We start from the raw sequence: 25,051 nt of genomic DNA, 5'->3' as shown, positions 1-25,051 counted from the left end.
CAATCGCGGAATTGAGCCCGACAAAAGTGTCCTATTGTCGATAATTTCTCTTTCCTACGTGTCAATTTTTCATTGGAGAAACTCAAACTTTGCTTTCTCCTTGTCTCTCTCTCACACGCTCCTTTTTGATTCGTTGCTTTCACCACCAACTTACCATCAGAATTTTCCATTCACATACTCCGAAAAATTTTTGAAACAAAATTTGCCATTCACTTTCTCACTCTTTCCCTGCAACTTTCTCACCACTCTACACTCCCATTTCCACCACCATCACTCAAAGCACGCAAACAGGGCAAACTAAAGCTTCTACCTTTTTCACCAACACAATAAGAAGAAGAAGAAAAAGTTACAGAGCTCAGTTCTCAGTAAAAATGCAGCTGAAGAAATCCTCATTCCTTTTAGGGTTTTGCATTGCTTAACTCGAAACTCAATCCCAGTACTGAAAATTCAAAATTCCAAGCCTAGTCTAGTTTCTCTGTAGAATTTTTTTTTTCTGTAGTGGGTGTGAAGACCTTAAATTTTGAAATTTGTATTCAGCATTGACCTGAGAGCTTCAGAGGAAGGTTCCAGAGTTCAGGGTTTGCAATGTCGGGCCCACCCAGAGTTCGATCCATGAACGTGGCCGTCGCCGACCCCGAGACACGGCCGGTGCTCGTCCCCGCCTGCAACAAGGTTCGCCCAGTCGATGGACGGAAGCCGGTGAAGAAATCGGCGCCGGAAATGGAGAAGAAGCCGGTGGTGCATTCGAATCCGCAATGTGTTTCTGTTCCGCCAGCGATTTTGAAGCGGCAGGAACATCACCAAGCTATGCTGAAAAACCTGTCGATGAACGCTTCTTGCTCCTCCGACGCGTCTTCGACGGACTCTTCCACTCACAGCAGCGGCGCTTCGTCGAGCGGGAAAGTGGCTCGGCGTGTTAGTGTGGCTTTGAGGAAGAAGCAGAGTGGTCCGAAGATGGAGAAGGTGAACAGTGACAATGCGGGTGCTCTTGATGTTGCAGATTCCAGTGATAGCTTGGAGGGCAAGAAAAGGTGTACTTGGGTTACACCAAACACAGGTATCTTCATTCCTGATTTATTTAATTTATTGTTAGCTTTGACTTTGATTTTGTTGTTTTGAGGTGCCAGTGTGATTTTGTAACCAACGGAGATGAATTTGTATGGTTAGGGCGAATGAAGAGAATGAGGGTACTAAAACTGCACTTGCTTGTTAAGTTGTAACTGACTACAGTGTAGGGTATGGGGAATTTCAGGATAGGCAAACAAGTACAATGTTTATGATGAATTTTCCAGGGCTTAAGCTTAGTAAGGAAATCATATAGAATTTTGACCCTTGTATTGCATATATGTAGACCACATTACATGTTGGAACTGAGTGTATCCTGTGGAGATATATTCTTGATTTTGATGGTTTGGAAGCCTGATATAATATTAGGTTGCGTTTCATGTATTTGTGAAGTTGATTTTTAGGTACTACATAAACAGTGTAATGACCAACTATTGTGTCAGTATCTGTCACTGACTGATCTCTCTTGATCGGTACCATGCATGTTTCTCAAAAGGTTAAGGGTGCTCAAACTTTTTCACAGCTACCTTGCCAGATTCATCTCTCATACTTCTAAAATAGTAGCCGTATCCGTGTCTTTCCCTTGTCGAACATTTCAAGGAATCATCCGATACTCCTAAGTCCTAGCTACATTTTTACAATTTTTTTTGTTACTTTTTTAAACTTTATACCAATACAAATGAGAATAGCACAATATATAAATCATAACATTTTATTATGTCTACGATAATGTATGCTCACTTAAAACAACCGTTCTCTCTTTTAATTTTAGATATGTTTTATATTAATTAACTACTATATTTATACATTTTATTATAACCTTGTTGTATTCCATAGTTTTTAAAAATCCTGTTGTATCTCCATGTGAAAATGGATCCGCTCCAGTTCCTACGTGAACTGGACAATATTAATTAACTACTATGTTTATACATTTTATTATAACCTTGTTGTATCCCATATTTTTTAAAAATACTATTGTATCCCCATGTGGAAATGGCTCCGCTCCAGTTCATGCAGTAACTAAATCTCCTCCACTCCTCCCAACTTCCCCTCCCCAGCCCCCAACTCCTCCACCCCCTTCCCCTCCTGCTCACACTCCCCTTCCCCAGCCCCCAACTCCCCCACTCTCACCTGCTCTCTCTCACTCCTACTGCTTTTGCAAAAAAAAACTAAGTTTTCATTTAAGCAAATCTAAATTTGCTTAAGCGAAACTTGAGTGAAAACGAAATTGGACCGTCCAATTCCTGTGTGAACTAGAGCAGATCTTGATCCATTTCCATGTATGTGTCATAATGTATTTGTGCTTTCTACCTATTGGGAAGGCAACTATCTCCCAGAGCTCTAGTTGCTCATTAATGCAGTTTTTTAGGCTTTGTTTGAAAATTTTGAGGGAGAAAGAAGGAAAGGATTTGAAGGGGAAGGAAGGAGAGGGTAAAGGAAGAAGAAAGATAGTTAATATAAAATTTTCCGAATTGAAAGAACTTAAAAACATGAGATTAAAAGGGTTTTGAAGGGTGTATAAACTCTCTTCTTCTCTTTTCTCCCAAAAAAACAACTCTCAAACAAAGGCTTCATTTGGGAGTTAATTTTTGGGAGAGAAAGAAAGGAAAAAGAAGGCTTATTTGAAAATTTTTAAAAGAGAGAGGAGTTTTTTATAAATCCTCCAAAACTCTTCTAAACTTATGCTTTAAAATTTTTCCAAATTAGGAGTTTTTTGTTAACCCTTCTCCCTTCCTTCCCCTTTCCTTCCTTACCCCTCAAACTCTTGTCTTCCCTTTCCCTTCAAACTTACAAACAAAACCTTAGTGTCTCATGGATGACTTGCAAACTGTGAATCATGAACACACCATTTTGGGCTATGTATGCATGTCAGACATGTGCCCAATATAGACACCTGTATTGTATGACACATTGACAACACATGGCTAACACACTTCTGCAAGCATCTAATTTAGAAATTATTTTATCCAGTTCAGATCCAGCATGGAAGTTGTACTTAGCCACTTTAATCATGACAAATCATTTTTAGAAAATTTTGTTAATTGTCGATCTTGAATATGAATTATGAAGCCTATATTTAGCAAGGTCAAATCTGTTGACTGTATGAGAGATGAGAAGAGTTAATCTACACTATGCAACCATATATGCATGATTGGGATTATTTTAATTATTAAATCTATTCTTAACCATTGTATGATAAAAAATTAGTCTCTCATAAGAAAATGCTCTGGCCGGACATACTCCCTAGATGTGGGTGTTGTACTTGTGTCCTACAATTATTAACATTTTGTGTATCCCCCATGTCATGTCATGTGTCGGTGTTTGTGCTTTATAGCATAGGGTTATCCTTGCCTTACCTTCTCCCTTTGTAATTTCGGGATTTAGCCCTTTGTTTACAAAGAAGCCAGAGGAAGGGGATGTGTTTAAGATAAAACACACACAAGCTACATTATCTTTGTAATTGTAAATTTCTCATACATTTTTTATTTCTAATTTGTTCTCTTTTGTTTCAGAGCCATGTTATGTTGCTTTTCATGATGAAGAGTGGGGAGTTCCTGTTCATGATGACAGGTATGTGGATTTGTCTTGGTGAGAACATAATCTTCTGTTTTGTTTTTAGCTTCTTGATTGAAGTGTCGCAATGCTGGAATCTGGTTTTTCTGCAGGAAATTGTTTGAGTTGCTCAGCTTCTCTGGAGCCTTGGCTGAACTCACGTGGCCTACTATTCTTAGCAAAAGGCAGTTATTTCGGTACTGATATAATGTTCTTTGAAATATATTTTCTGGATTTAATTAAGTGGTTGGCATATTACACATACACATCAGGAAAGGTTGTAACGTATTCATGAACACAGGGAAGTCTTTTTGGATTTTGATCCAAGTGCTGTTTCAAGAATGAATGAGAAAAAGACAGTTGCACCAGGAAGTCCTGCCAACTCATTGCTATCAGAGCTCAGGTTGCGATCCATAATTGAAAATGCACGTCAGATGTGTAAGGTAAACACTTGTATATCTTATTTTCCTAATCTTATCTATAACGTGTAAAAGTAGCAATTTTCTTTCCTTTGTAATTTTTTTTCCTGAATCAAAATGCTCTTGCTGAAGTGAATCACAACCCATACACTTAATTTTCAAACTTTTCTGCTACCTACCATGGAAAATTTTAAGAAAAACGAAATAAACTTGCTTCCTGACCCACAGACGTTTATTAAAAAAGAAAAAGACTTGGGAAAGAGAAATAATTTCTCAATTCAACTTGTTTTAAGGGGCGGTATCATAAATTTTTATTAGTTTATAATTATAACTGTCACGGATTACCTATTTTGCCTTTATGACTACCTTTTTTCCCATTGCAATGCAGGTAATTGAGGAGTTTGGGTCCTTTGACACATTTATCTGGAACTTTGTGAACCATAAGCCTATAGTCAGCCAATTCAGGTATCCACGCCAAGTACCAGTCAAATCTCCAAAAGCAGAAGTCATAAGTAAAGACCTTGTAAGGAGAGGATTCAGGAGTGTTGGACCAACAGTTATCTATACTTTCATTCAAGTAGCTGGGCTAACAAATGACCACCTTATCAGTTGCTTCAGATTCAAGGAGTGTACCTCCAATGCAGAAGCAATGGGCAAAGAGAGCTCACTCAACTCTAAGGTCAAAGAGAAGGCAAATGAGGAACAAACTGAGGTGGGCCTGTTGCTAGCTGTAAACAAATTGAGCTTCACTTCTTAAGTAGTACCATGACTTTGGTTAATGATCATATTGTTAGTCAGATAGTTGTAAGGGAGATGAGTAGGTTGTGGAGTGTACAAAATCCATACACGTGTGAATGAAATAGCCAGAAGGCAGTTGTATTTGAAAAGCAAAATGACCTTTGGCAATTCTTCATGTTCTTGTGTATTAAAGATATACTAATTAATTAGCCGGCTATAGTTGCACTTCGCCTACACTATATTTTATTTTATGGGGTCATGACAATAGTTTCCTTAGACCAATTACCCTATGATTGGGACCAGACCGGGCCCCTTGAGGTTATTTATTCACTATGCTATTTTGCTTTCTATCTTTTCAAGTCTCCGCCGTCATACCGTCAACTATGTCCAGCATTACCTACTTGGTCTGTGGTCATTTAGGTACTGTGCTGGACTCCTTTGAACTAATGGTTGAACATCCCAGTATTGTGGTACCAATTACTTTCTACTAGCTACCTAATTTCATGAAATTAGTACTAAAATATTGCCGTCAGAAGTTCAAAGCATTTAGGTGGAGTTGTTTTGTTGAAGAAAATGAATGGTTTAAATACTATTAGGCTCTAGGACTAGCCACCAATTAGTCCAAGACTCTAAGGGTCATCCTAAGTTGTACTCTTTCACTAGGAAGCCTCGAAATTGAACTTGAATTCCTTTTAACCAAAAGCAAAATTTACCATATATCGTTCAATAGGGTCATCCTGAAGATCATGCTTTTTGCTTTTTGATAAAATTTGCGTGACACCGTAGATATTATAGAGAAACTCACTAATTTAGTTTGTTAGATTAACGAGAATTTGCTTTCAATAAAAACCATTCTCAATCGTGTGACGCGCATACATTTGTAAAAAATTGTATTTCAATTTATCTCTCAAAAATTAAACACAACGCTTTATAGCAGTATAAAACTAGAACAAATTAAAACTTCAAATTCACTTGCTGCTCAAAATATCAACCATTGAATTGAAAACTCATCATACAGATGCTTTTTCTTTTCTTCTGCGTTTTGAGTAATATTCCATCACTTACAATATTTGATGGATCTGTAACATAATTTCTAAAATGAAAAATCTAAAGCTGAAGCTGAGCCTGTACATTCAACATTGAGATACAAGGTTGGCTTTCCAGAGAAAGTAGTAGAATTAAAAGAAAAGAAAGGAGAAATCCAATTGCCATGAGAAATGCACTGTATGAAAGAATTTCATTTCTTTCAGAGAATTTTTGCAAGAACTTAGTCGGGAAACTAATTGATGTATCCTAGATTTTTTGGCCGATAAAGGCTAGCTAGATCCTTACCATGATGAAGTATATGGGAGGAGCAGAGTGAACTGAGCTTGATTTTCTATTGTTTAATCAGCTCAAGATACTATCCTTAGTGGAACTTATTTCCACTTGAAGGATCAAATTGAGAAATATGTCCCACCCTTCTACGTTGTATATACATATAGTGATCCCTTGCTCTAACCTCTAAACAATGATCTATTTTATGGAATACTTAACAATTGAAACTAAATTAGCTTCACTTTACCAAATTTCCATTTAATTCTTGTGCAACAATCTTCCTGAGATGGCAGCAACGAGTGCTGCTCTGAAATTAGGATCCGTGGTCAAAGAATTAGCCATCTGTTCAACCAAATTCTGAGGTACTTTAGGTTTTGTACTCTTGGAATCGTTGCTGCACTTAGATTTTGTTAAGTCAAGGGTAACAACTGTTGGAGCAGAAGTGCTGAGAGATCCTGCACAAGGCACTGAACCTGATGTTGCCTCCATTTGAGAAGGCTGAGGATGATTGTGCTCCCCTTCATATGTAGCAACAAGCACAGATTGATCATCCACACTTCTTTGCACCTAAAACAACCAAACAAGACCAAAACCAAGTTAGCTTGAGATCCACTCAATTACTTACTAACATTTTAATCATTTCCTAGTTAGCACCCATTTATTTACCTTCTTTTTGACATGGCAACTTGGAGCAAAAGAGCATTTGAAATAGGCTCTTGGACATGGGTTATCCCTGGTCACCTTTTGCCCATACTTCCTCCATTGGTATCCATCTTTCACAATCTGAAACCACATACAATGAAAAATCCTGTCAAACCCAAGAACCCAAGTAGAAGAGTGAATGAAAAGTAGGAGCCCATAGGAGAGTAAAGAGTCTTACAAGGCTTGTATCAGATGCTTCTGTTCTGACATAAACTCTTGAAATCTTTGCTTTGATGGTTTCTTCCCTGGGCTTCTTGCATGATTCTTCATCAGTAGAGCTGCTCTCTGAATTTCCGTTGTTGATTCCCATCAGATTACTATTGTTGTTGCTGCTTTCAGATTTCCTTTTCTTTGAAGATGGGCTTTGCTCCTTCTCAGGATTTCTCCTCATGTAGTCCATCAAATGGCTTCTCAAAGTGTTGTAGTTTTCACACACCACTGAGAGCATTTCAGCCAACTTCTTGTTTTCTGCAGTCACCCTCTTCAGTTCCTCCTCCAAGTCACTAGTGGACTGAAATCACAGCAATAGCATCCATCCATATATTAGAATCATTCATAGAGTTTTATGTTTCTCACCTCAGAAAACAACATAAAAAAACATATACTTTCCCATTTTGAGACTTAAATTAACTGTTCCAGAAAGAAAAAAGGAACTAATTGATAAATAAATAATCGGTTCAACTCAACTAACCTCTTCTTCCTCAGAAAACTTGGTCATACCTAACGAGAAAAGCTTGCTTTCCACCTCCTTCTGAAATCAACAAACAACAACAATGAATTACTCCTCATATCAAACTATATTCTTAATTAAAGCATTTTCGGTTTCCCATAAGAGAAATGCGTGGAAGAAGAATAACACATCATTCCTTCTTTACATAGTTTTATACTTACGGGAATTTCTTCATGAACTTTGTGAGGATTAATGTTGAGATCCAAGGAAGTGTTAATCCATGATGAACAATCCATGGCTGCCAAATAAATTCAACCAGGTATCACTTCCCAAGATAAGCACTTTTTTCTCTCTAGTTTTGTTGGATGCAAAACCCAAAAAGCAGTATCTAAAAGCAAGGAGAAAAGACCGAAACTTTCAAGAATTCAGAGTGAACAAAGGGGAAAAAAGCGTATATATAGAGGTAGCACTTGACAAACACGAACTCAAGTTGAGTAAGGAAACTAAGTGGAAAGAGACACATGCGAAATAATATCCCACTTGCTGAATTTAAAAGCTGGCATGCATGAACATCATTAACAATGAAGCTGGTCCTGTTCCATTTTATTATTATTATTATTTTGTTACTAGATAGAGATAAGATGAACGTGTAGATCCATGTACTATTATTATTTTCAAATAATACTAATAGAAGAAAATTGGGGGGGACACGAATATTACGACGGTGAATTCCTGATACAACAAAATGGTTGGAAATCAAATTTCCAAGTCAAATCACTCAGTCAAATGTAGTAAAATTAACTTGTGGATTCAACTGGGCCCATCTGTCACCTGAACAAGATTACCCTATCAACTATCATTTATAAATATTTCAACACTTTCACATTACACAATTATTAGCTTATTTTCTTTCCAAAAATCTATGGATAATTTCATCTGAAAAAGAAATAAACGACTTGATAAATATATTAATGGAAATGATTTTTTGGAACTAAATATAAGTTATGGCGACTGGAGAAACCTAGGCTAGAACTCAGGTCAGGTGTATAGTCATTATGTTGACCAAGTTAATGTGTCGTTTCCTTTATTTCTTTATCTTCTTTTAAATTTACTTTCATAAATAAAAAAAATAAAATACAGAAGTAGTGGGGCTTTCTGTATGGAGGGCCCTTCTTTCTTTGTTTTCACGTACGTTAACTATTTCAAACATTTTCCACGTTGCATGTATTATTATTAAACTATTCCTATTTTCTAATAGTCGACTTGCCTTCTTTACTTTCTATCTTCTACGCGTAACTTACACTTTTGCCACAAAATACAACAATTTCATTCATCTCATATTTATATTATTTTCTCTATGCATTTTATTTTAGAAAAACTAAAAAAAAAGAGTGAATCTCTCTCCATTTTTCGTGAAATAGAAGAGTGCAAAAAATGAATACTAAAAATGTAATTAATTTAATTTTACGAAGAAATTTATAAATATTAATATTAATATTTTGCAGAAACGATCAACTTTGAATCTTAGTCTCTTTACTTTATTCTTGGACGTCCTTGCGGAACATGTCTAAATCAATATCATAATGTACGATTTTCACGTGTGAGAATCGAGAGAAAAAAAATAAATGAAAAATTAATATTAAGTAAAAGTAAGATAAAATGTATATATATATATATATATATATATATATATACTTTTATCAGAGGACCTCCAATGTCATGTGAACTTAGTGTTAGGTAATAAAAACCTATCAAGAAAATAAACTCAATTTAGTATATACATTTTGTGTTAAAGTTTGCCATACAATAATTATTATCATTAACAAATAATAATGCACAGAAGTCAAACACCGACGAGCAGGAAGCCACGTGGCATCCGTAGAAACCGTTAGATTATCCCAATGGTTGACCACGTTTTTAGGTGAGTTTTGGGGTCAAACATCAGATGGAGACATGGAGTAACAGCAGATATCTTAAGATTCCATTAATTACTAAAGTTATTACGCTTCTAATTAATTAAGAAGGAAAGATTGTAGTTCACCTGTATATTTAAGGGATTGAGATCGAAAGCACCATTTCTCAAGAGCTTTTAATTTGATTGGTAAATTAAGTGAGTTAATTTAGAAAAAAATTGAGCAATTTATGAGTTAACTTTCTTTAACCTAACTCACAAATTTTACTTTGCCAATTCCCCTATAAATATCATAAAAAAATTAGAGTAAACTACATTTATACACTTTAAAGTTTAACAGAATTTTAATTGATACTTTCTTTTTTATATATTATTCTGATCTTTTTTAATTTATATAATTATATAAAAACCAATTATTTATGTAGTTTCTCTGAATAGTACGAAAAAATTATTTAATTTTTATAAAAAAAAACATGAAATTTTCATTTAGTCCCCCTAAAATAAAGGAGTAAATAAAATTTTGAGATAATTAGAAACAATTAATAAACAGAACAGACTATTGTTTTGCAATTTCTTTTTATAAAAGATTTGCTTTAAAAAACTTAAAAAATTACAAATCTTTAAGGACAAAAGCTTAACTACTAAACTTTATTATTATTTGTCTCTGCAAGAGCCATTATGAGTTGGTGTATTCTTCATGCCAAATAACAGCGATGGAATTCGTTTTCTGTATCAGAAATTGAAATCTTACCAATTTTTTTAAAAACTAATATCGACAAATGCTGATATTGTATACATTACACACACACACACTTGGTGATTTTAACATAAAAACATTATCAATTTAACACGAGGTTGCATTACTAAACATACTTGTGGGAAGAAATGAAGAACTTCAATTATTTTCAAGTTTTAAGTTTAAAAATATGAGGTCATATTCACAAACAGCTAGCTCGCTTCTATAATATGCATGCTATAACACATTATTTTGTTGTACATATATAATAAAGACAGCACATGCATGTTGCAACTGGTGCAATGCTGAAAAATCTCATTAAATAGAAAACTTTCAATAACTAGTAGAGTGGGGCCGGCAAGAAAAAGAACAAGTAGCGATACCTTATATTGAACTAAATAAAGATTGGTGTAAAAGAAGATTTACATGAGAAAAACTGTCACGTAATATTTTAAATCTTAGTAAAATAGACATGAATAGCAGTAAACAAATAGACTTTGAATAGTGAGATTTGATACTCAAAAACTATTGGAAGAAAGTATTGAGACCCACTGATGGAGCATGACCAAATTAATAATAAAGAAGCATTCCATGGCACGGTAGCTACTATAGATCTCTGGATAATAAGCCAATTGGGTCAATGCATTGAATGCGAGCCACAAAATGGAAAGGGAAGAAATTTCTGATGGCATGTTCACATAGAATGTCCACGTCCATTTAATTACCGCACCCAATTATAGACATTTTAGTTGGAGGAATTCAAATGGTGTGGTCTTAGTTCTGAACACATGCTTGAAAAAAAAGAAATGGATTGGTTCAAGTTCAACCACAAGGTGTTTCTTAATTTGTCTACATTTGAAGGCAGGCGCATCAAGTGCTCAACTGCTTGACTATACACCTGACAACAATTGGTGGCATGGGTTGTCTCTTTGACTCTCTTCTGGTTTGGTTTCAATCACAGACAAATAGACATTTGATTCATTTATAACACACTTTTAAATATATTTTTAATACCCCCTTTATCATTTACTTATAATTTATTACAAATTTTTAAAAAGTACAAAAATAAATATTAATATAAAATATATTTTTTATATTATTTTTTCATTTGGTTTAGGCAAGCGAAAAAGTACAGAAACAATGGGAAGAAGTAAAGGAACCAAACCAACAATTACACATTATTTGACTTCGGAATGACTTTGTAGATTCCTATCCTACGTGACTTTGTCAACTTATATGTCGGCGGCTCATTCCATCGTTGAAAATTACAATCTTTGTCTTTGCAAGAATATCTATTTTTATTATTATATTTATTTTATAATTTTTTATGTAATAAATGAATAAAGAAAGAAGATAAAATATGAATTTCGAGGCAGTAATTATCTTAAAAATGATATTTTAAAAATTAAATATGTATTGAAATTGTAAGGTAATTATTATTTTAAGCAAAATAAATTTGACTAAAGAGACTATTTTTTTAGAGAGAAAGTGATTACTTTTGTTTAAATATATTTTTCTTATGAATTGTATTAACTCTAATTCTTAAAATTAAATTTAAATATATAAAAAAAATAATATTTATTACATTCAAATTTAATTAAATATTTTAATAGAATTTATCGCTGTTGATTGTTTAAACTCATTTTTTATAATTAAAAATAATATTTTTATTATTATTTAAAGTTTATTTAAATTATATAAAGCTCACTTGAACAACTGAAAGGATGAGTAAGGATGATAATTGGGAGAATTATAAACTTTCCTCTTCATCATCAAAATCAACCATGGAATTCAGCAACTTTCTGCGGTTCTTTAATTAAATGATTGGGATATTGCTGAAGTAAATTTTGGATTATATTAAACTGACTCTTGTTTTTCAATCTAATTTCTTCGTCTCAAGGTCTCATAAAATTGTCTTTATTCTCAATTTCTTATTGCTTCCTTCATCTGTATGTAGGAAGTATTCGGTATTTAAATTAGATTGTTTAGACGAAAAAATTTTCAATCTAATATATACAAATAATTATAATTTAATTTAGTTTGATTAAAATATAGTATCAAATTCGATTGGAGGTGATTTGAATTAAACTAGATGATTAAAATAAATGAAAAGGATATGATTAGGAAAAGGGAGATTACTCAAAAAGGATAAAAGGTTCGTATATAATAAATAATGTGCCAAAACTTTAGAAGTATATGTGATTTAAATATGCTTTTTTTCCCCCTCTAAATATATTAAAATTTGAATAAAATCCCTTTGAAACGTGTCTTATTATTTGTGTTTTTTTAAAGGAAAACTGTAACTGATTTCATATTATTTCACATTTATCAGATACCTCAGTGACTACTTTTATTAAATGTTTTAAAATTATTAAGTTAGCTTATAATATTTTAATTGACAAATTAAAATTTCTAAACTAAATTTAATTCATAACTCAAAAGATAATATTTTGAACAATCATCTTATTGACAATTTAAAATTTATTAAATATACTTTATAACAATATGCTTGATGATTTTGTAATAAAAATAACAACAAAGAAAGTAGCAAAAAAAAAATTATGTGCTAACTTAATAATTAACTTTCATTTTTCACAAATTGACTACAAGTCAAAAACAGTAAAAGTTAGAGAACGAGAGTCATGAAAAGTGATGCCATGCATGAGATAAGCATTTTCAACGCCATTTTCGATAGCGTCATACTAATATTAAAATTTGATTAATTGAACTACTTAAAATTAATATAATAATAATAATAATACGTAAAACATAACAATCAGGATTTAATGTCGGCTTCTATTTAATAGTTTACCTTTTTGTCTAACTAATTTAGATCCAGTTAAATGAATCTTATATGCCGCTATTCTTTTCTTTTTTGTCACCCAAAATTAATTAAACATATCAATCCGTGACCAATTTTATCAACCCACTAGTAAATCGTGTGCGGCACGGCTATATATTTTACTCCATAGTATTTCTTTTATATAGATAAAATATATATTATTAGAGAGTTTAAAAAAAACTCAAAATTTATATATACAGACTAAAAATTTACTTATTCAAAAAAATAAAAAATAAAATATATTTATATAAAGTTAAGACGAATATAATTTCGTGAGTTCAAATACCAATTAGTTAACAAGATAATTTATCCCTTATTAACAAGTGATATTTATTTTCAGGACCTCAGAATAATATAATTCAGGACTTCCCTCTTATCTAAAATATTATTGAAAAATACAATTATATTTTTATGTAACCACAAATATCACAATGTACTTATCCAAACAATTAATAAACACATTTCTTCTCTTTTACTACAGTGAACATTAATCCAAGAAAGCAAGTGAGTAGATAAATTTAAAGACAAAATTAGTGAAAATCCAAACTAACGCGCAGTAAAGTACAAAATAGCTTCTCCCTTACTAACAAGTAATAATCATTTTTCTCTTATTTAAAATACCATTAAAAAATATAATTCTATTTTTATATAACCACAAAAACCATATTGTACTTACTCAAATAATTAATAAATATATATCTCCTCTTTTACTTTATAGTATTGTTTTTGTACTCTGTAAAAATTAAATTAAAATGAATATTTGGTTTGTCTTAATAATTGTGATTATTTTAATATTTTAAAAATTAAAAAATATTTATATATTTTATAACATAATATTAAAAGATTATCTTAAAGTAATCCAGCCGAAAAAGGAATACAGCTTAAAGTTTCAAGTTCCTCTGCATAATTTAAATAAAGCGTAAGTGAAACTGACTCATACGCACGTGGGCTTTTCAGCGCAACATGTCACACGTTCTATATTCACGTGCGGTCGACACCAAGATAATTCAATACTTACGTTTGGGATTGCCGTAGTCTCACTTCAATGTTGTCATTTTAAAATAAACTCAATAATGATATTTTGCAATAAAAACATAGATTATAAATAAATGGACATTTTTAAAATAAAATAATTGTGAGGAGATCTATCAATGGTATTTGGCTCTCTAAGTCAATGTATCTCAACCAAAATAATATGTTATTTTATAAAATATTATATATGATTTTTTCAAGAGCTATTGCGATTTGGGTTTAGTCGTGGTTATGACAAATAAAAAATGATAAATTAACACTTTTCTTTAATATTATTATAGATCATTCTTGTAAGCTTTCTTTAATTTTATATTTTGACCCTCTCAACAAATATTTTGACTTCACTGCAAATAATGCAGCTCAAATAACTACTAGTTATTCAAGTTGAGCCCAGTTTAACATGTGTTTTCATTTGTGTAATAGAAATCTAAATTTACAAAAATTAGGATTAATATGTCTATCATTTGATTTTAATCATCATGTGAATTTTTTTAGTATTTTAGGATACATGTTTTCTATTGTTATTTTTTGCGTATATTTTCTAAGAATTCTTCTCCCATCATGATTTTGTTGGGCTCCATGTATATGACACAAACCAATGGTTTTTAATGAATGGTTTAAACTCAAGTTATCTAATGAGGTATTTTTTTAATAAAAGTTAATTTAGCGTATATTAAAAACGTTATTCAAGTTTTATATGCATAAAACATCAATTGATTTTTCTTTGATAATTTAGGCTTTACACTAAATTTGAATGACCATTTTAAAATTGAATTAAAAATGTATACCTTCACGTTTTTTCAAAAAACAAATGCACTTTAGTTATTTATTTAGTAACAAGTCGTCGTTTACTCGTCTAGTCCTATGTCTACACTCTTGTGTGTTGGTTCACTTTCCATGGATAAGACAATGAGAGTTTAAAAGAATTGTCTCACGTTTTGTTCGTGCGTTCATCTCCACCGCTGACAAAGTCATTCCAATGTACTGTACACCCTACACTTTTTACCCAAATCGGGTGTTTTGCGTGTCTTGGTTAATCAAAATGGGCCAAACTTCTTTTTTGGTATATAATACCCCAACACGTGTAAATATTCACTCAAACACAAAATTATAAGTTAAGTTGCAATAATTCTTATCAATTAATTTACCTACTTGCTTGATAGTGAAAATAGACCAATAGTAATTGATTTATAATCTTTTAATTTATATAAAATTACACAAATACACTCGAAGAGATCTGAGTAACTCAATTATATAAATTTCATTTAAAAATGTTAAATACATATATATTTTAAAGTAAACAAATTCGTACTTATTTATTTCAAATGGGTATGTAATTGGACAGAGGAGAAGATTTTTAGTTATTTTTTTTATATGGAGGAGAGGATGGAGCTGAATATATTTGTTTTGGGCCATAAGTGGGCTACAGCTTGGCCAATGAATGGTTATAGATGGATGAGCCATATTTTAAGTTTGAAAACAATAAAAAAGCCCAATTACAGTAAGAACATGAAAGGGATAAACTCAAGCCAATAATTGAAAGCCCACTTCCAACCCAAACAACAAAAAACCCATATGATTCAGCACATACACTCTCTTCTTCTTCGTTCTCTCTGTGTTCTCGATCTCCGATCGTCAACTTCCTAGTCCGACAGGTAAGTCCCTGGTTTTATCTTCCTCTTTCAACCATTAATTTTGTTTAATTTCTCCCTTCTTTTTTTTTTTTCGAATTTCACCAATCCGATTTTGATTGTTGCGATGCGAATTTCTGCGGGTTGTGTGTTTAGTTGGCATGTAAAATTTTTCAATTCACGCGTCGGTACCCTTTATTCTAAAGCACACTGGTTTTCCGTTTCGGAGACCAAAATCGAATCTTATTCACTGACGATGAAACCCCCATTTGTGTGTTGACGATGAATTAGATCTTGTTTGAGAAAAAGAGAAAGCAACGATGTCGGGGCAAACGCAGCGTCTGAATGTGGTTCCCACAGTGACGATGCTGGGAGTGGTGAAGGCTCGTTTGGTGGGAGCAACGAGAGGCCACGCGCTTCTGAAGAAAAAGAGCGACGCGCTCACGGTGCAGTTCCGACAGATCCTGAAGAAGATCGTGTCCACGAAGGAATCAATGGGCGACATCATGAAAACCTCGTCCTTTGCCTTAACCGAAGCCAAGTACGTTGCTGGCGACAACATCAAGCACGTGGTTCTCGAGAATGTTCGAGAAGCTTCTCTCCGTGTCCGTTCCCGGCAGGAGAATGTCGCCGGCGTTAAGCTGCCGAAGTTCGATTACACCTCCGACGGTGAGGTCACGAAGAATGACCTCACGGGATTGGCACGTGGCGGCCAACAGGTTCAGCAGTGTCGTGCTGCTTACATAAAAGCCATTGAGGTTCTTGTTGAGTTGGCTTCTCTTCAGACCTCTTTTCTGACCCTTGATGAAGCCATCAAAACCACCAATCGTAGGGTCAATGCCCTTGAGAATGTGGTTAAGCCTCGCCTTGAGAATACCATTAGTTATATTAAGGGTGAGTTGGATGAGCTTGAAAGGGAGGATTTCTTCAGGCTCAAGAAGATTCAAGGCTATAAGAAGAGGGAAATTGAGAAGCAGATGCAGTTGTCTAAGGTTGATAAGCTTCCTTTGCGCAAAGGGGTTGCTTTCAATTCTGGTCATAACTTGTTGTCTGTTGCAACTGAGAAAGATGATGATATTATTTTCTGAATCTAGCTTTATGTCTTGGTGTGTTGCTGCTGCTGCTTCTGCTGGTGCTGGGTGAGATGAGACTTATTTACAGTTGTTTAGGTGACAGTGACAATGTTTCTGTATCATGAATAAAGGTGCTTAGTATATGTTTATTTATTTCTTTGTTAATTAAGGGCAAAATTTTTATAATGTTAAGAGTTATTGAGACAATCATCATTTTAAAGCATGGTTCTTGGCTGATCTTATGAGAGTTTTAAGTTTTGTGATTAGCTGTAATTTCCTTTCAAATTATATTGCGTCTCAATGGAACATATGGTTGAAGCAGGAGTTATGGAACTTGTGGAAAAGCATATTTAAATTTAGGACTTTGTTCATATGATTATGCTTGCATTACGTTACCTAATGTCAGTATAAGAATTGTTGTTTTAGTTTATCTGTTGTGTTTCACTCGTATCTGTACATGTAACAATTAAAAATATAGAAATGGTAAATGAGGAAAAACACAAAGAAGGATCACAAGATACAATGACAGATAGACAGGTGACAATTGATGTGCATGATAAAAGAAAGAGAAGTAGTGAGAGGATCAAAACAACTAACTTTTGCCTAAAGGGCTACGTGTGGGCAGGGTTCTAGTATATAGCTAATTCAGTTATGTGGATGAACTGATTTGATATCTCCTTTCTATTTTCTCTTGGCCCTTCAGTGGGTTTCCTTCTTTCATTTCCTTTTTGCTCTGTATAGCTATTCCTGGTAGCCTTCTATATTCCATTGTAAAAAAACTCATACAGAATATTACATACAGAGGCATTATACATCTTCATAATCTCTCATACTGCAACTGTTATTGTTGGAAAATTTTACTCGTACATCAGTGACGGCATATTTTTTTTATTTTTGGCTCGGGATGAAAAATAGGATTTAAAGATGTGCTATTCAGAATAAGAAAGATGGGGTTTTGCTCTCAGGGCTCGAGATATTTTGTTAAGTCTTATCTTGTAGGTCACATTCATTTTTTGCCTGTTCCTTACTGGTTTTATTGATGCATTTTCAACTTTAAGATGGACTTGGTTGGGTTTTGACCATGATAATTCCTTCCGGTAAAAATTGGCCTACAATAATAGGTAAATCAAATCATAGTTTTAAAAATTATGGTACAGTTCTTTTTACTTTATCCATGGACAAGTCTATAGACTATAAAATTTGTAAAATGGTCCTTGCTATAAATGTGCAACAGTCGATTAGAGGAGGCACAACCATTTTCAAGGTCACATTCACAGGTATAGATTATAATAGACCTCTAATTACAAATTTACAAATAATCTATGTTATCTGGATTTGTCAGAGAATCAGCTTAGTGGGAAATATTTTAAAACTCGATTGAGTCCTTAAATTTAAAGCATTTTAATCTACAGATTTAGTGGACAAGGAACAATAAACATGAAAATACAAATGCTATTGGGATGCTTGGTAGGAATATCTGAACTTGCCCAAAACTAACCTGTGGGTGACATTCCTGATGCGATCTCGCAGCTTAGTAATTTGAATGCACGTGATCTTTTGGACACATTTTAATTGTAAAATTTCTTTTGTTAGGGAATAAGCACCTTCAAATTCTTGATCTTTCAAACTACAATTGAGTATAGGCTTCTATGATGGTCACTAATCTTTGTGTCCATGGATAGTCTAGTTACATTGACTGCCTATAACCAAGTTTAGAGGTTAACCCTTTGTCCAACCATCGAGATTACCATCACCTCAAGCTTGTAAATGTTCCTCCATCAATCCTTTTCCTGAATCAACACTTTCACCCAAATGTTCTCTCTGATTTGCAAGAATTTATACCCCCGCGTCAACTACCTATAACCTTGATCGTATTTGCACTGCCCATATCTTATAATCGTTTTTCTCTTTGACCTCCTCATTCTTGCTCCTTGTTCACCTCTCTCATCAATCATCTTTAGAGTTGTATGAATATGAAGTGCAACTTATTTTTCAGCTATTACTTTGTTAATAATTAAAGTTGGGGAGTTGCATTTAGGAATGGTAATGGGTCCAGTAAAACTACAACTTTAGATAAATGCCTGTCTTAATTTCCTATCACATTTGATGTATTGTTGTAATCAGAATATTTTAATATAAACTATAAAACTACTTTATCATAATTTTTTAATTTGAGGAACTCAAACATAAATTTTGCTAACTTAAACTAAGTTATCTAACATGAAAGTGTCAAGTAGTTAATCCTGATCATGAATTCATTTATTATTATTTCAAGAGGTAGTAGAACCTTGATCACGGTAGAACTATCTGGTCAAACTGAATTATCCAGGCCAATAATTATTTTACATTACATCTACGCATGTAGGATAAAAAATTAAAAAGGTTATCTTAACCGCACAGCCTTTCAAATGCTACTCATTTTCCTCCTCACAGGATGCTTTCAAATCGATGTGTGTGGTTTTCGTGGTTATAATTTTGCATGGTGAAAGAAAGGGTGATGATCTGTTTAAAATGGAGGGTTGGTGGGAAAGCCTTGTAAAAAGTGAATAGATCAATCAATGGGGAAGAATGAAGTTTCACAATAAATGCATCAATCAAGGAGTATACACAAAAGTATCATTTTTCCTTTTTCCTTTCACAATAAAAATGTATCGTTTTCCCTTTAGATGGAAATTACCGGTCTCCATTTTCTAATTCTTTCCCTTTTTGTTTTTAAATGGAGAGGCATGCTAGTTACATGCAAAGATAATCAACATTTTTTGAGGTTCCATAACAGATATGGGTTTGCAGTGAAACCAATGAACATTTGTTGAACCATCAACCAAAAATAATGTTGATGCTGATTGGAACAATAATGTTACTAGCAAATTGCATGAAAGATTACGGAAGCAAGGGATAGTTGTGTAGCAGAATGCCAAGCGTGGTACTGCTCAATGCAGTCCAAGTGGTAGCATTATTTCTTGGGAAAACCATCCTTGATTGAATATGTCGAGAGTCATGTTATAGATTTTGGTATAAATTGCTATAAATTTTAATCCAGTGACGTTTATTTAAGGAGTATTTATCATACTTCAATAAATTTATCTGAATTTCTGTGCCGAAATATCAAGGATACAGAAAACGGTAGCAGGTGGTTCAGGCCAAAACAATGAGTTTCTGTATTATCAAAAAGGAAGAATAATGATGATGAATGTATGATTGAGGAACAACACATTGTGGTTTTATCATAATGTATCCTAAGAGAATTTTAATTGGGCCCACTGTAGCTTAGGGCTTTGTGTGTACCACTATTTTACTTACATACTACTGGACGCGTGTCACACTTACCTATATATTCAAAATTTTATTCAAATGAGATATAGGGCGATTCACATAATTCAAATCATATAATTATATAAAAAAAATATTAACTTCAGCTTTAAATAATTGATAATTAAAAAATTTATTGTATTTTATATTTTTAATATAATAAATTTTAAAAAACTGTATTAAAATATCTCAAAAGATAAAAAAATAGCATTTAGACGAGTTAGGCTAAATTTTTTAATATTGATGAGTTTTTTTTATAATGAAAGCCATTGGAAGCATCAAGTGGGTCGAATTAGGTACAGTTATTGCGTGGCATTCTTTTTCTCTTTATTTGTAAGTGTGAATCCTTTATGTGATAACTTATCACCATTTAGTTTTAAGAAGTATTTTTTATTTTAATTATAAAAATATCATTTTTTATTTTTATTGTGAATGTGTTTATAAAAAATTTATTAATTTTATAAAGATATTTTTAGTTAAATATAAAAAAATTTAAATTAAACATTCTTATATTTTCTCACAGTTTTTGTTTACGTTATAAAATTCAGATTTGTTATAATAAAACTTAACATTAATGCATTTAAGTGTTATTATTTTTTTATAATTTTTACTCATAACATAACGTTACAATTGTATTATTAAGTTTAAATATATTTTAAAACAATTTTTTGTTTTATTTATAGAAAATCCTTCAATTTTATTCATAAAAAATACGCAGTTTTGTTTTTAATCAATTTTATCAAAACTGAAAATAATCTATATACGGACAAATGGTAATTCACGCGTCTTCTGTGAGCAGCTTTCTAGAGACATAAAAAATCAAAAGATGCCTATTATTTCAAACCATTGCCCCTTCTAATGAATACACATCATATCGTTATTAATTTCCTTTTCAGTCAAAACTCCAAAAGGAAAGAACCATCATGTCTTCTTAACTTATCTTCGAGTAAGATCAATTTCACTGTTCGTAACAATCAAATGATTTAATTTATTTATTTAAATTTACTAAAAATACACACACATATATATAGCTTGGTTTAAATTATGCTAAACTAATTTTGACCTATTTATTAAATAAGTTAATTTTCAAAAAAGGTTAATTTTTTCATAAAATGTATTTATTAAGTAAATAACTTAAATTTTAAAAAATAATCTTACTTTATTATTATAAAGTTTGTCCAAGTCACTAACACTTCCATGGTTTAAATGAAATATGTTTAATACTTCTTAAATAAAGTATTGTGTTCAAATTTTATGCGTGAAAAAATATTATAAAAATAAAATGGAGTAATTTATGCTATATTTTAAAAAAACTAAAAACTATTTTTAAAAATAAAATAAAACATATTTTAACTTTTTCAGTATCAAATTAGGTGAAAATAGTTAAAATTAATGAATTTTTTATAAAGCTTATAAATATAGATAACCTAATCTAGGATTTAATACGTGGCTATTGGGTAAACCAAAAATTGGTTGGGATTTAGGAAGAGCAAAGAAACAAAGGATCACTCTATCTGTCACTTGGGTCACCCTCACAGGCCTTACTTTTCCCTCAAGTTATTTCTGCTTCCTAATAATACTTCTTAAACAGCAACGTTTCGTATAATTATTCTTATCTTTTTTCTAATTATTGCTCTGTTCTACGTATCTTTATCTCAAATCTTTAATTAGCCTTTTAAATCGCATTATTCAACCTACTTTCAAGCTAATTTAGCCATAAACTAAACCCATTTTCACTAATCAAGTGCCCCCTTACCTCACTTCCCCTCTCTCTAGTTGTTTATACGGGCCTAATAACTCAATCCTATTTAATATAAACAATTATAATTGAATTAAAAAAAGTTAAAACCTGTAAATTTTGAAAATTTAATTAGATGATCATATTTTTAAGTTTTTTTTTAAATATATAGTCCAATATAAATCAAACTTATATGTACATATGATTTATTTATGAGGTTAACCTTTTATTTATAATTATATAACTATATATTTGTCAAATTATAATATTTGATTTTTTTAATAATTTTACTTATAAAGATATATTTATTTATTTTAAGTAATTTATAATTTTATTTATTTAAAGTTTTATGTATCATATATTTTCATGTTTTATACATAAGAAAATAAGTTTAATTTTGAAATCATATAGAATAAATAATAAAATAATTTATTTACTGGGTTCTAACTAAATTATAAAAAATAAATTATAGTCGTATTGTGATAAAAATAATTTTCTATCAATAAAATGATCTAATTCAATTTGTCAACGCGCATAGGTGTTTCTTTTCTTGGATTATGATTCATGAAAGTGAAATTTGTTCCCAAATGAAGGTTGATATCACTAACTTTTTTAAGTTTAGTATTGGAGTGACGTTGGTGTAGTAGTATTGTAGTTTTATTATTAATTTTTTTTAACGCTTACATGTGGGTATATAAAAAATATTTATACATGAATTTTTATTGAAAAATAATAGTTAATAGATTATTTATTATAGATGGTTTGGGGACTATAAATATGCATCAATAGTGTAATCATCGACTTTTGTTATTTTAGCAATATTATGTCTAAAAAATTTTGTTGCATTGTTTAATCTCTTAAAATAAAAATTGTAATTAATGATGAACACATCAACTATCAACTACTTAATCTGAACGGTTGATTCGCTGACCTTGGAATATCTATCTATGTATCTATATAAATTAAGTTTTTAAGTATCATAGTGGAAATGACTCAACTTCATAGAAAGATGCGTTACTAATTTAAGTATTGCTTAAAGGGGCATCTAATGATTGCTCAATTCGTGATTAAATAATGGATTTCCTTAGTAGAGATTAATTATAAGCATTTAAATTAATATTTTTTAATTACTAATTTCGTAATCTGTGCTTAAGAAGTGGAATTGAAAAATAGAATGAGCAAGGTTTAGTTGAGGGGAATATTTATTATATGCAACATGTGGATTTAAAAAGGAAAAAGAAAAAGAAAACTACTAATACTAATACTAATACTAGTAAGCATATCAAAGTAGTGATAACGAAGGTGTGGATGTTAAAGGAAAATGAGTGTTGTGTGATTGTCGTGGCATCAGTGGCGGCCATTGAAAGTTGAAAGCGATGCACACAACACAGATCATCCATTCATGTCAAACCCATCTCTACCTGTTTTCTATATCCAAAAACAATGTGCATTCCAATTCACACTTTACCAGATTCCAAGCCACACCCATTGGTTTTACACTTTGATTTATAAAATATTATGAAATTTAATGTATTAATAAACATTTATTGTTTATTAATTTTTAATGTATAGTTTCAGATACGCTTTTAAAAAGATACTAATCATATGCCCCTTAGCTGGAATCGACTCAAATGCATGTCAGCATGCGTCCCACGCTGCTTTTATTTTCAATTCTTTAAATAGTGTTTTTGGAATATTAGTTAGCATTTATTTGAATTTATTATTTAGCAATGCCAATATTAATCATTAATTAATGTGGTAGGATGTCTAACTAACTAACTTCATCACTTAAGATTAACACTACCTTAGTTGCGTATGCGAGGTTTGAGAAAAAGACGATTTGATTCACACCTCTGTTCAGAACAAACTTAATTAACCACTTAATTATTCATCCATTTGGTGAAATTTAAGATAATATTGTTTTTTGATTAAGGAATTATAACTATTACTTAATTAACATATATATGTAATTTGTGAGTATTCATTTTTTAATTATAATTTTTTAAAGTACTTTAAATGGACATGCTTTTAAAAGCTATAGTTTTTCTCTCTACATGATGTATTTTTTAGTTTTATAATAATTTAGTTTTTGAATTTTTATCATATATTATAAAATATATTAATTTTAAAATATCCCTATCATACATGAGAATTACTAACAAATTAATAGTGAAAATTATAATTAAATGCACGCACAAATAAAATAAATTATATAAACTCCAGCTATTACTTTTTCAATAAAAAAGTCTATAACTCTGCCTCATCACTTTTTTTTCCCTTAAAGTGAAACTTTATAAAATATATAATTTTTTAAATTTTCATAAATAAGACAAAAATAAATAACGTTTATATATTATATAAATTATAATAAAAATTAATTATATAAATCATATCATATACTATTAATTAAATATTGTAAAAATAATAAAATGACATTATACCCAAAAAACAAAACTTCTTTTAAAAAAATAAAAATTTAAAACTCATTTTAATCCCACTGAAACATTATACCGCTTAATTAATGGTTTGGTTTTAAACTAACTTTCACTACATATAAAAATTAAATATTAATATAGATATTGTAAATTTATATTAACAATGCAATATATTATACTATCAAATGATTCTGTTAGTATAAAAATTTTTATAAAATAATTTTTTTTATTATAAGATATATATTAATTAAAATAGTTTTAATATTTACAACAATTGTACTTAACTATTAATAAATAATATTGGTCCAATGCCCTGCTTATTCGTAGAGACATTATGAAAGGCACGAGTGAAAAATACTTTAGTCTTGTATTCAGCGTTGACCATACCACAGGGCCTTAGCAAGTGACCATTTCAACGGGAACTGTGGGATCAGAAGATTTTTAACTAGGAATTATATACTCTATTGGTATAATATGTGTTTTTCTTATATTCAACATTTAAATTTAAATTACTTTCAATTGAAAATTTAAAGAAAGAATTCAACTTTCAACTTTCAACCTTCTCGAAAAAGGATAGATCCTATGTCTTATTCCTAACAATAAATCCTTAAATTTAATACTTATTTTTTCAGAAGAAAATAAAAAATATTTAAATTTATTATATTATATTTATATAAAAACTGAGTTAAGTTTAATGAATATTTATTCATTAATATTTTATACGAAAAGATAAATAAAAAAGAAAATAACATGGAAGATTGATAATTAAAATTGATAGTTATAAAATTAGTGTTTTTAGAGGTATTAAAAGTAATATTTTATAATATGGGAAGCAATTGGGAGAACAAAACCTAACGGCGATGAGTCATAGGAATAAGA

The 25,051-nt window shown here is 31.2% G+C and overlaps 3 protein-coding genes across 5 annotated transcripts; 2 read left to right on the top strand and 1 right to left on the bottom strand.

Moving 5' to 3' along the window:
- The first annotated feature begins 213 nt into the window (after positions 1 to 213).
- On the top strand, positions 214 to 5,000 carry LOC113857199 (probable GMP synthase [glutamine-hydrolyzing]). Its single transcript, XM_027488990.1, has 5 exons — positions 214 to 1,057; positions 3,579 to 3,636; positions 3,732 to 3,815; positions 3,920 to 4,061; positions 4,426 to 5,000. Exons 1-5 carry the CDS (start codon positions 586 to 588, stop codon positions 4,792 to 4,794), a joined length of 1,125 nt encoding a protein of 374 aa, XP_027344791.1. The 5' UTR covers positions 214 to 585; the 3' UTR covers positions 4,795 to 5,000.
- A 750-nt stretch (positions 5,001 to 5,750) lies between these two features.
- LOC113857118 (probable WRKY transcription factor 40) lies at positions 5,751 to 7,891 on the bottom strand. 3 transcript variants are annotated; one of them, XM_027488865.1, is made up of 5 exons: positions 7,686 to 7,891; positions 7,486 to 7,545; positions 6,973 to 7,305; positions 6,759 to 6,875; positions 5,751 to 6,659 (listed from the first exon to the last, which is right to left on the bottom strand). In XM_027488865.1, exons 1-5 carry the CDS (start codon positions 7,758 to 7,760, stop codon positions 6,351 to 6,353), a joined length of 894 nt encoding a protein of 297 aa, XP_027344666.1. In that variant the 5' UTR covers positions 7,761 to 7,891; the 3' UTR covers positions 5,751 to 6,350. The 3 variants fall into 3 exon arrangements, with proteins under 3 accessions (XP_027344666.1, XP_027344667.1, XP_027344668.1); XM_027488866.1 differs by having other exon boundaries at positions 7,486 to 7,542; positions 7,686 to 7,865; XM_027488867.1 differs by lacking the exon at positions 7,486 to 7,545 and having other exon boundaries at positions 7,686 to 7,865.
- A 7,642-nt stretch (positions 7,892 to 15,533) lies between these two features.
- On the top strand, positions 15,534 to 17,040 carry LOC113857191 (V-type proton ATPase subunit D). Its single transcript, XM_027488979.1, has 2 exons — positions 15,534 to 15,641; positions 15,909 to 17,040. Exon 2 carries the CDS (start codon positions 15,938 to 15,940, stop codon positions 16,703 to 16,705), a length of 768 nt encoding a protein of 255 aa, XP_027344780.1. The 5' UTR covers positions 15,534 to 15,641; positions 15,909 to 15,937; the 3' UTR covers positions 16,706 to 17,040.
- The last annotated feature ends 8,011 nt before the right edge of the window (positions 17,041 to 25,051 follow it).

This window comes from Abrus precatorius, unplaced genomic scaffold, assembly GCF_003935025.1.
Source record: "Abrus precatorius isolate BTA unplaced genomic scaffold, Abrus_2018 Scaffold153, whole genome shotgun sequence".
Lineage (NCBI taxonomy): Eukaryota > Viridiplantae > Streptophyta > Magnoliopsida > Fabales > Fabaceae > Abrus > Abrus precatorius.
Note: the sequence above shows the minus strand (reverse complement) of the source record. Positions and strands in the feature narration are given on the sequence as shown.